Here is a 12,493-nt window from a genome sequence, read left to right as displayed (position 1 = left end):
CTGAAGGATTCCAGGGAATGGACAAATAATGTGTCACAGAATGTTTGACTCTGTGTACTTTCTGTGGCCTTTTCATATTCATTTTTCTTTGTCCAGAATATGCTAAGATTTCTTTGACCTCTCTCTTTCATTGCTATTTTTCTCCACTATCCTTGAAGAAAGATATCACTGGAGTTCTTGGTGGTGTCTACATACTTACCCTTGAAGACCTATCCAGAGTCATTATATGACTGTGCCAGTGATGCTGTGTCTGAAATATGTGAGGTTCTATTTAAACTCTTTGGCATTGCTTCAGAAAATATGGAGGCTGCATATGTGTACACACATAAATTCCACAAAATTTCCAGATGGGACTAGTCAGTGTCATGTTTTGGGATGATAACCCTATGAATGAGGTCCTTACCACTACAGCTCTGATTTTGTCACTCTTCCAGTTCTTTTGAGAGAAAGAAAATTAGGCAGCTGATTATTTCCTCTTTACATTGTTAGTTATTGCTGATTTATGCCCTGCAGCGCCAGTTAACCCTTGAATGCTTATCCTAGCCTATTTGTGAATACACTGACTACTATTTGAAGCACTCTTTGTCTGATGAATTTGTACTTAGTCCAGGGTACTTGTGAAGAAGAGGAAGTACAGCACTGGGAAAAAGGCAGAGACATATTTCAGAATTTAAAGGTAGTGGGGAAGCCTTGCTTGACCTGGCTAGGGCCATCCCCCAGAAAATCAATTCCAGACTTTTCTGAAGAGGCTTTTTGCCTCAACCCCATGAACTCCTATGGAACAACTGACATAAATTCACATGCAATTGATGGAAAACTTCTTGGAGTGCCTTTCAATCACACATGCTATTCATTAAGGTAATGAAATTCATAAAGAGCATGAAACAGGATTGTAAGGTTTATGAGAATCATGTGAGTATACTGCAGCTTCAAAAGAAGAAAGCAATAGTGACAGTATGGGAGTGACATTGAACTTTTGAGCCTCAGGGATCTTGTTCTTGTTGTAAGAACCATGAACAAGTCACAAAGAAGTAGTAGTCCTTGCCTGTGACCCTGGTTTATTAAACAACAGATCCTGGAGGGATAAGCTTGACATGATCATGGAATTTCTCATCAGAGCTCCAAACATATTCAAGTTTGTCTATATCCTGAAGCAAGTCTTTATGTGTATGACCTTATTATAATGTCTAGTTATTATGATCCCATGGCACTTGTCCTCTGTTTTGCATATACAAAGTAAATGGAATGGGAAATAGTAGGATAATCCTAAGAATCAGATAATGATGAAAATAGCTTGTTTATATTTTACCTATTTTAAGATGATGATTTTCACCAAATACTTTGATGCATTGATTTTCCAGATTCTCTTGATTCAGGGAGGAAGTATGCAGCTCATAGTGGGGCTTGCAGGGTGATGGCCTGCAACTTGCAAAGACAAGAAGCTACTTTAGATGCTGCCCCCATCTTTGACTCCAAGGACTGCCAGTATACAGACGGATAGCTAGATCAGAAAGTTCATGGGTTTTTTTGGTCATAAAAAGGACAAAGGCTTTTGCGTAGGGAGTTGTTTTGAGTAGCTGAATTATTATTCGTTTTAAACAAATTATAAGAAATTTCTGTGAAACCTTCAGAACTGTAAGATTGGATGGGGAAGGGTTGACAGGGAGGAGGATTTCTTTGAAAGATTCCAAAGAATGGAGATGATGTGTGTTATAGCTCAGCTGGCAAAAATCTTCACTTCCTCTTGGTGTAGTCAGAAAACTTACCAGTGCTGACCTCCTTTTCCTAATAAATTCTGAGTTTATGGATTTCTCTTATTTTTTTTGGTACTGGGGATCAAACCTGGGGGTGCGTAACCACTGCATGTATATGGTGGGTGTGTTTTGGGGCAAGCTTGGGTTGAGGCTAGAAACAAAAGCAACAAGATTAGAAGTAAGTTAGTAATTATTGAAGCTGGTTGGTGGGTACCTACTGTTCTCTCTGCTTTTGTGTATGTTTGATAATTTCCAAAATATAAACTAAAAAGTAAATGAGTATTGATAGTATTAATATATAGTGATAATTAGAAAATTTGGGAGGTGATAAAGGAACACAGCATTGTGGAGTTTGTCACAATTGAAAGTAGGGTAAGATGTCATTATAGCATGTAACATGAAAAGTTCTTTGAGTATCTTTTCTGAAAGTGTGAGGCTAAGATCCACACAGTCTTCGACCAGTGTTCTCTAGTAGCCTTTATTGAGAAAACTTGTGGATTTGCTCATCAGATCACCTATAAATAAACTTGATTTTATTCTTGCTTTAAATATGAAAAGTTATTAAAAATTTGTGAAGGCTGTACATTTGTATTTTACAAAGTTTCAACTATAATCAGGTCTTGGATGCTTGGGTGGGTAGAAGGTTGCTGCTGATTAGAGGGGAATACAATTTGATAACTTAGAATTACCATGGAAATCAAACTACTCAAATGGGGTAGAGAACAGACTGCCTTAGGCAATTAAGGCTCGTATCATACATAATTTTGAGTTTGCTTAACAGTCATACTTACATTCACTGTTGCCCTATTCATCCTTTTTTTTTTTTTTTTTTAAATACATTTTTTATACCTTTATTTTATTTTTATGTGGTGCTGAGGATCAAACCCAGGGCCTCAGACATGCTAGGCAAGTGCTCTGCCACTGAGCCACAACCCCAGCCCCCTGTTTTTTTTTTTTTTTTCCCCCTCGGTACTGGGGATCGAACTCAGGGCCTTGTGCTTGTGAGGCAAGCACTCTACCCAGCTGAGCGCTCTCCCCAGCCCTCCCCTACCTGTTCTTATTGCTCCCTTCCATGCTGTAAAGATGTGACACAAAATTCCATTTTACAGACTTCACATAGAGTTAGTTAGGTCATGAGTTATTTTTATCATTTATTTATTTATTTATTTTAAATTTATTTTATTTTATTTTATTTTTTTGTGGTGCTGGGGATTGAACCCAGGGCCTTGTGCATGGGAGGCAAGCACTCTACCAACTGAGCTATATCCCCACCCTATTTTTATCATCTTGAGAGACCCTGTGCCATTGTTTTTATTTGGCTAACATACCAGTAGATACACCAAAGGACAGAATTATCTTCTAGGCCCAAAATAGGCAAGTCAAAAGTTTGCATTCATAATTGCCTAAATACTGGTATTGTTATTCCTTGTGTTCGTTGCTTACTGAATCTGTTTCTAGAATTTTTATAAGAGGACTTTTTAATTATCCTTTTTTCCTGTTGTATTTTACATGAGTAAATTTAGATGTATGTACCCTTCCTATTCACACTCACACTCACACTTAAGTTCTCAGTCTTTTATTCTGTTCCGCAGTTTTTGTTTTTGTTTTAGTACTGGGAATTAAACCCAGGGGCACTGAACCACAGAGCCACATCCCCTGCCCTTTTCATTTTTAAATTTTGTGATAGGGGCTGCTAAGTTGCTGAGACTGGCCTTGAACTTGCAATATTAGCCTCCTGAGTCACTGTACTCAGCTGCTCAATCAGTTTTGATGATATTCAAAATTTTGTTGCATGTTGTAGAGTAAGAGTTATGATGTAGATTCCCAGTTAATTACTATTCTTCCTCTATAAGACAGTGAAGGATTTTCCTAAGTTGTAGTAGACAACTGGGATGTGTTCCTTAGTTCTACTCTATAATATCACCAGTACAGAGTTCTTTGTAAGGTATTCAATTCAACATTGCTGAAATACTCAAAGGTCTTATGGTTGCTGATGTGGCAGCTGTGAGGTTATGTCATTGCCTGCCTTTACTTTTACAACTTTGGTGCTATTCCTCTGGCTTGATTGATTAGCTGCGTGCCCTCAGCTTCTCAGTCAACAGGCAGTTAAAAGGTATTTTAAGGAAGGAGGGTGAATTCTGGTTGTTGTCTGAAAGCCTTTTGTCGTCATTCTCATAAGATCCAGATTGTATTAGCATAACTCATGTAGTAAATGATGTTAGAGACTTGCAAGGAAATCTGAGGTGTTAGCAAAAAGAAAAGCAGTTTTAAGAGATTGTTTTATCTCTACAGCTCTCGTTCACATGTAAGAGAATATCATTTGGAAAAACATGCTTTGATGACTGTGTGAAAATTGATTCAGAAGATTCATCTCTATGTCCTAAAATAATATGTTAGTCAATTCATTTTGCTTATATTTCCTTGCTATGTGTACAAAAATAAGTGATAACACTCAGTTGCATCATTAACTTAGTGTTTTTTCCTTTTCAGTGGTACATAATTAAACTACATGAAAGGTATCAGACCATTAATGAAATGTAATGCCTGCTTTTCAATACATAGATGTTACTGAAGCTAAGAAACTTTGATTTTATGCAATATGTATTTGAAAATATATAACCTGAAAATCATAACGTATAAACTCTTTCAGTAATTGCAAATTGAATATACATGAATCAAAGTGCTTATGTTGCCAGGCACGGTGGTGCACACCTCTAAATCTAGCCACTCAGAAGGTTGAGTCAGGAGGATCACAAGTTTGAGGCCAGCCTCCACAATTTAGACCTTATCTCAAAATTAAAAAGGGTGTTGGGGATGTCAGACCCTTGAGTTCAGTTCCTATTGCCATTAAAACACAACAAAAATGAATTATGTTTATTGTTAAGAGAAAATCCAGTTTGATGCCAACTGAAATAGTGATGAATTTTGTTCATTGGCTTGACCTGTTTTTTTCTCCCCTGCTGTGTTTTATTTTGTGGTGCTGGGGATTTGACCCAGAGCCTCATGCTTGCTGTACTACTGATTTACATGTCTAGCTCTTTTTAGTTTTTGAGATGGGATCAGAGTTGCACAGGGAGGCAACTTGATGATCTTCCTGCTTCAGCCTCTCAAGTAGCTGGAATTACAGGTGTGCACTTGACCTGGTTTAAGTTTCCAAAGTTTGTCCTCCCTCTTTCCCCACCCATTAAAACATTTTGAATGGGATCTTCTACGGTGACTTATTATAAAGAGGTGGGATTTTATCTGTAAAATTTGGTTTCTTGTAAAAAGGAAGAAGATTTGTATTAGCATCTTTAATTTTAATTAGGAAACATTGATTTTTATTATTCTATTTTTCTGGATCATGTGATTTCCAGTTTAAAATTGTAACTGAAATTAGACAAGATTCTGTGTCTATTTTGGAGAAAATGTTTACAGAGAATTTAAAATAAATTTCTTATGGTTACAGGGCTATGCACCACCACCTAAAAATGGGATTGAACAGAAGCGCCCTGGACGTCCCTTGAATATTACATCATTAGTTAGGTTGTCTTCAGCTGTGCCAAACCAGATTTCCATTTCTTGGGCATCTGAAATTGGAAAGGTAAATATTCTCTCATCCCCTGGAAGTTGCTGTTTTTTGTTTTTTCTTAGGTTAAACTAGCTCCACTTTTCTGATTGTAATCTCTAAAAAGCAATCATTTTCAATTCAAGGATGGTAGTATAGATATTTTTAAGGTTAAAACCTTTTAACTCTGAGGTTTCTTTAGTATCATCTCTATTTTCTGGGTAAGAAATATATATGTTTATAGTCCTTATGGTAATGATTTAATCACAGTTTGTATGTGTGTAGTAGTATCTTAAAATCCTGGAAGCTTTGGATGATTAGTATCCATGAAGGAGAAGCAAAGGACAGAGCATGATCAGTCTTTGGTGGAAACAATTGAATGTACTTATGTGATCAGAAACAATATGTTCCTGCCTTTACATAAACAGCCACATAACATGACCATCTTTTAGACAAGTGTTCACTTAAAATTATTTTCTCTATACCTTCACATTGATAAATGTGACTTTGTGCTGATTTTGTCTCAAAATGAATTATATCAATTATAAGAATGGTTAATACAACAGGGAATATACATTTTAGAAGTACTTGTTAACAAATAAAGAGATTTCAGTTAATATCTAAGTATCACTTTAGTTCCTGTTTCATGGAAGTAAAGTGTAATGTTTTGTGGGTGAAAAGTTGAGGCACTTGTTTATATTAGGAATTTTGTTTCACTACCAGGGTAGTTATAGAACTGGAAATAACTTACAGATTTTTAAATAAATTATTATTGACATTGAAGACTATAGATTTGCCATATAATGGGAATGGTATTTGTTCTTTGTAATTAAAGTGATTAATGAACCTAAAATTTGCATAGCATATTGAGTATTAGGTATTTAAAAGAACACTGAAATGAATTTAAAATATTTTGTTTGGCATTATCAAAAGTATTTTATTTACTGTGGAATCAATTGCATGAATGTGGGTATGTGGGCGAAATGTTAAAGTAGAATTATTGAGCATTTGGTAATAGAATTAAAACATTGGAACTCTTGATTGTGAAGTGTTAATTCATACCACTATTTGAACTCATTTCTGCATTTTTAAATGAAAATATGAGAGCCTCATTATATAAATAGATAAAAGGATTCTGACTGTAATTAATTTTTCATAGTGGCCTCTAAGGTACAAGTTCTGTAAACAGTTTGAAAACCACTAATTCATGCTATTTACCATCTCATACCATCCCATACCAACCCATGGATGTTTTAAAGTGATAAGAGAAATACCTTTAGAATAAGTGAGGCATTATCTTCCCTGAAGTAGTCTAGTTGATTTTGCTCTCTTCCCAGTAATTGACTTTTTTTTTTAGAAGTTACTTTTTAAAAATAGTTTTTAGTTGTAGACGAACACAATACCTATATTTTATTTATTTATTTTTAATGTGGTGCTGAGAATTGAGCCCAGTGCCTCACACATGCTAGGGAAGCACTCTACCACAGAGCCACAACCCCAGCCCTAGAAGTTATTTTGAATGTTATTTTTAGAAACATAGTTTCTTAGATAAGCATTTTATGTAAAGAGAATATTATCTGTAGCCTTTAACACAGATTATCTTTCTTTGTAGAATTATTCCATGTCTGTGTATCTTGTACGGCAACTCACATCAGCCATGTTACTACAGAGATTAAAAATGAAAGGTATTAGAAACCCTGATCATTCCAGAGCACTAAGTAAGTAATGCTTGAAAGACCAAGCACATGAGATATGGTAATGGGATTCAAAACAAAAAGTCACATACTTATCAGTATTTATAATATTTATTACATTTGTGTAGTTATTAGCTTGCATATACAGTAACTCGTATTCTTTACCTCGTTGAAAAAAATTAAACATATTACCTGAGACAGTAATTTTTAGTTGTCAAATGAGATAATAATAATTTTTCCATGTTTTTATTGGTGTATAATAGTTGTACATAATAATGATTTGTTACATATTCATACATGAACACAATATAACAATATAATTTGGCCAATATCATTCCCTAATACTTGCCTCCTCCCATCTCATCTCCCATCCCTCGTCCTTTTTCTCTACTCATCTCCCTTGGATTTTCCTGAGATTCCCAGCCACCTTTTCCTTTTTCCTCTAACTTCCACACAGGAGAAAACACAATGAACCTTGACCTTCTGAATTTGTCTTGTTTTGCATAATATGGCCCTGAGTTCTGTCCGTTTTCCTGCAAATGACATATTTCATTTTTCTTTATGGCTGAATAAAACTCCAATCTGTCTATATACCACATTTTTTTTTTTATCCGCCCATTCATTGGTGGGCTCCTGGGCTGGTTCCATAGTTTGGCTGTTGTGACTTGTGCAGCTGTAAACATGGATAAGCATGTATCACTATAGTTTGATAACTTTGATTCTTTAGGATAAATACTAAGGTGTGGTATAGCTGGGTCCTATGTTCCATTCCTGTACTTTTGAGGAACCTCCATACTGATTTCCATAGTGGTTGTAACAATTTACAATCCCACCAATGGTGTAAAGTGTTTCTTTTTCTCCACATCTTCTCCAGCATTTCATTTATTATTATTTATATTCTTTTTTTTTTTAATATTTGTAGTCATAGATGAACACAATGTTTGTTTTATGTGGTGCTGAGGATCATACCCAGTACCTCACATGTACTAGGCAAGTGCTCTACCACTGAGCCATAACCCCAGCCCCTATTATTGATGATCGTTATTCTGACTGGTGTGAGATGAAATCTCTGTAATTTTAATTTGAATTTCCCTAAATGCTAATGATGTTGAATGTTTTGTCATGTATTTCTTGGCCATTTGTATTTCTTCTTTTGAGACTTGTTTAGTTCATTTGCCCATTTATTAATTGGGTTATTTGATTTTGAGTTCTTTATGTTTTCTAGCTATTAATGCTCTTTCAGTAGCAATATTTTTTTTCTTTCTGTAGGTTCTCTCTTCACATTCATAATTGTTTTCTTTGCTCTGCAGAAGCTTTTAAACTTGATGCCATCCCATTTGTTAACTCTTGGCATTATTTCCTGAGCTTTAGGGGTCTTGTTGAGAAAGTTATTGCTTGTGCTTACAAGCTGGAGTGTTGACCCTACATTTTCTTCTAGAAGCTGCATAATTTCTGGTTTAATTCTTAGATCTTTGATTCATTTTGAGTTGATTTTTGTCTAGGGTGAGAGATAAGGATCTATTTCATTCCTCTGCATATGGATAACCAGTTTTCTGAGCACCATTTGTTGAAGAGCCTGCTTCCCCCTCACCTCCTGTATATTTTTGGCACTTTTGTCAAGGATCAGATGACTATAGATGTGTGTATTTGTGTCTTCTATTCTGTACCATTGGTCTGTGTTTGTGTTTTATGCCAGTACCATGCAGTTTTTGTTACTATAGCTCTGTAATATAATTTGAAGTCAGGATTACAATGCCTCTAGCATTGCTTTTTTAGCTTAGAATTGCTTTAACTATTCTAGATTTTTTATTATTCCAAACCAATTTTAGGACTGTTTTTCTAGTTCTGTGAAGAATGTTACTGGTATTTTGATGGGGATTGCATTGAATCTGTGTACTGCTTTTGGTAGTAGGGCCATTTTAACAATACTAATTCTGCCTGTCAATGAACATGGGAGGTCTTTCCATCTTCTGAGGTCTTCTTCAGTTTCTTTTTTCAATGTTCTAAAGTTTTCGTTGTACAGGTTCTTCAGCAAGGAGCTATAAGAAGTTTTATATCTTTTTACAAATTTAGTAATTGTTAGAAATAACTAGGGTAGCCTAATAAAATTAGTAATGAGTATTTGTTAGGAAAGCATTGAAGCTCAGTGTACAGCTGCATTCCAGGTTCCTCTGCTAGTTGTTTTGTTCTTAAGTCTTAGAACAACTTTCTATTTTGTAACTCTTCTTTACCATCAGTTTTAGTTTTTAAAAGAAATCCTAAAAATTCACTTAAACACGTGATCTAAAGTTTGTGTGTTCATTAATCTTTAACCTAATACCAAAGTATGGTTATATATTTAATACATTAGTATTTTAACATTTTGTATTTCTTGACCTATTTGAAGTGTTTGGGAAATTGTTAAAATAAGATATTTTTATGTTTCAGCTCATATTCACCATTATTTAAAAACTTTTCATTGTATCCCCCCATTTTTTTTTTAAAGTTAAAGAAAAACTTACTGCAGATCCAGATAGTGAAATTGCTACAACTAGTCTTCGAGTATCCTTGATGTGTCCTGTAAGTAAACTGGCAAAATATTCTAGGGAATTTTACTTTGTATAAATGATTAATTTCCCTATAAAATAATTGTGGTAATGAATGATGTAATTTGATAGAATTCTGAACTTATTTTTACTACTTGGAAATCTTCATGATTAAGCATTATAATTCTTTGTATTCTTCAGGTAGTGACAGAGGAAGAAGAGATTTAAAGGCTGTTGTATCAAAGAAGAAAGATAGCATTAGGCTCATAATAATCTGTCATACTTAATACTGTAGATAATCCACAGCTGCTAATAAACATATAGTAGGACTGGGGCTGTAGCTCAGTGGCAGAGCACTTGCCTACCATGTGTGAGGCACTGGGTTCTATCCTTAGCACTGCATAAAAAGATAAGCAAATAAAATAGAGGGATGCCCATATAGTAAAAACTGGCTCCTTTTGTCAGAATACATGTGGTATTGAAAAAAATATCAATAAAATAAGGGCTTGATAAATGCTAATTGATGGTATTGGTTTATTGTTAGGTTGTCTTTGCAATGTTCTTTGAATTATATAATTTTATTTTGTGTATCCTTATGTAGAAATTTAGGTAAGAAATCACTCAACAATTCTGAGATCCTGCTGTTTGGCGCTGAGCTAATTCAGGAAGAAAATACTGAGGACTTGCCATGAATTGTTGGAAACCTAAAGTTTAACTGTAGTTTGAGAGATAAACCAACTCACATGAAAAAAAACTGCAGATTGTACTTACCAAATACGAGGAGATGGGAGAGGATAGGGATAGTGGGATGAAGGCTTCTCTGAAGTTTGTATAGTGGAAGGAAGACCTTTCAATAAGAAGATATTTAGGGAGAAAATGCATAGACTCAGGAATCTGTAATATAGTTTTGGGGGCATTTGATGACTCCTCACCGCTGTGAGAAAAGTCCAGTTTTTTAAAAAAATGGACATAAAGTTGTGTCAGACGTGAGTTCCTATTCTGTGCTCCTTATTTAGCGGTTTTAGCGAGCCAATATTGAGTAGTTGTCTTGACTGTGTGCGATTGTATGTGTGTGTGGGGAGGTGTATGGGATTGAAGCCAAGGCTTCACACATGCTAAGCAAGCACTATACCACTGAACTGCACCCCCAGCTCAGTTGTAGTGATTTCGTAGATGAGGAAACCAAGAATGATACAGGTTGGTCAACCTAAAGCACACATTTAGTTGTACATGTCTTGATTATAAATGTACCTCCTGTTAACCTAGAATATGGTGTTTACAGTTATTTTTTTCCTGAAATTTTTATTTTTTATCATCATTGATTTAAAATAATTTCCCTTTATTGAAAAATAGTAGTAGTAGAGTTTAGTGAAATGGGGATTGCTTAGCCTCTGTGGCTATCAAACTCAGAAGTTGTGCACCCCCAGCAGAGGTGGACATTAATATCTTGGGGTTTCTAGGAGACAGTTGCTTGAACCCATAACCTCCTCCACTTACAAGCTCTGCATAAGCTTCTGACGTGCGTTTGAGGATCTCCATGTTACCTTTTGTTCCCTCTCATATTTAAATTAAAATTGATAACAGATTGACACAAATGAAATTAGTTTTTGGATTAAGAAGAATTGTAGTTTGATAGTTTTTTAAATGATCATTAATAACCCCAGTATATTCAGCATTAATTGCAGACTATATTGTAAGTGTTCAGTCATGGCGTGGAGAGGGAACTCATATAACCTTTATGTTTTAGTATATTGAGCTATTTTATCAGGAAGAAAGCTGCTGCACAATTTACTTGTGTAGTTCTACAGTGTTACAATGCTATTTTCTGTAAGTCTTATTTTCTTAGAACCTTACTCTCCTTTAAACAGACTGCCCATTCTGTATAAGAACATCCAAAACACAATGGCAAACATACTGAAGGATTCTCAAACTTTTAATTTTAGCAGTAGTAGTATATCAGAGTGGTTAGCATTCCTTTGATGTAAGAATAGGGAGCAGTTCATTTCAAACGCATCAGTTTTAATAAAGTTGACAATTTTAAGAAAATTAACTTTTCAATTATTAGAAGAAGTTAAATCGCCTAATTATTTACGTATTTTTGTGGTGCTGGGGATTGAAGCCAAGGCTTCACTCATGCTAAGCATATGCTCTGACCTATATCCCTGGCCTCTTTATCCTGTGTTAAGTTCATTAAATGTTTCCTTTTCTCTGCTAGTAAGTGACAACAGGTCTATTTCTGAACTACTTTTCCTCAGAATTTGTCTTACTTGATTTTGTCAGAGCACTTTATAAGAGAGGGACTCTTTAGGCCAAAGTGATAAAATAGGTTGGGTAGCTAAATTGTAAATATGGGATAAATCAAAATCAAAATCAAACACAGGTGTCCTGATAAGATTCAGTGGGTAGATAACTGACAGACATTTGCAGATTAAGGTAGTTTTTGAAGAAGAGAAGGTTCTAGCTTCAATTAGAGAAAGCAGAGTGGAGTCCCAGACAGCTAACTGGAAATAACATGGGATTTAATACAGTAATGGGAGATAGAGAAGGGGTTGGGGGAGAGGATTCCAGGCACTCAGAAAGGTTAAGAAGTGAACCCTGGCTTTATTTGGGAAAAACAAAAGAAAAGATAGCTCAGCATGATGGAAGAAATGTTTGTTGTATTTCATAAGATGTTCATAAAATGATTTAGAGTAGATATGAGTGTGGGAAATGAGAAGAAGTCTTAAAACCTCTGCCCTTAGGACTTGCAGGAGGTCATTTCACAGTAGTGATTGAAGAGGGATCTGATTGAGCATGCATAGTTTTATTTGTGGACACAATATTTTGCCTTTTTTTTTTTTTTTTTTTTTGCGGTACTGGGGATCAAACTCAGGGCCTTGTGCTTGTGAGGCAAGCACTCTACCAGCTGAGCTCTCCCCCCAGCCCAATATTTTACTTTTGCATGGGAGTTTTACCTTGTGTTATCAGCTACTG

General features: G+C 35.3%; 1 protein-coding gene and 1 non-coding gene across 2 annotated transcripts in view; one reads left to right on the top strand and one right to left on the bottom strand.

Annotated features, from left to right (window-relative positions):
* Positions 1 to 12,493, top strand: part of Pias2 (protein inhibitor of activated STAT 2) — an 89,789-nt gene that overhangs the window by 47,714 nt on the left and 29,582 nt on the right. The window contains 3 exon segments of the mRNA XM_047526228.1: positions 5,203 to 5,337; positions 6,914 to 7,019; positions 9,481 to 9,554. Coding sequence (XP_047382184.1) covers positions 5,203 to 5,337; positions 6,914 to 7,019; positions 9,481 to 9,554 — 315 coding nt within the window.
* On the bottom strand, positions 2,953 to 3,026 carry Trnag-ccc (transfer RNA glycine (anticodon CCC)). The gene has a single exon. It is a non-coding gene; the product is annotated as a tRNA-Gly (tRNA).

The sequence above is a fragment of the Sciurus carolinensis genome, chromosome 15, assembly GCF_902686445.1.
Source record: "Sciurus carolinensis chromosome 15, mSciCar1.2, whole genome shotgun sequence".
Classification (NCBI taxonomy): Eukaryota; Metazoa; Chordata; class Mammalia; order Rodentia; family Sciuridae; genus Sciurus; species Sciurus carolinensis.
Note: the sequence above shows the minus strand (reverse complement) of the source record. Positions and strands in the feature narration are given on the sequence as shown.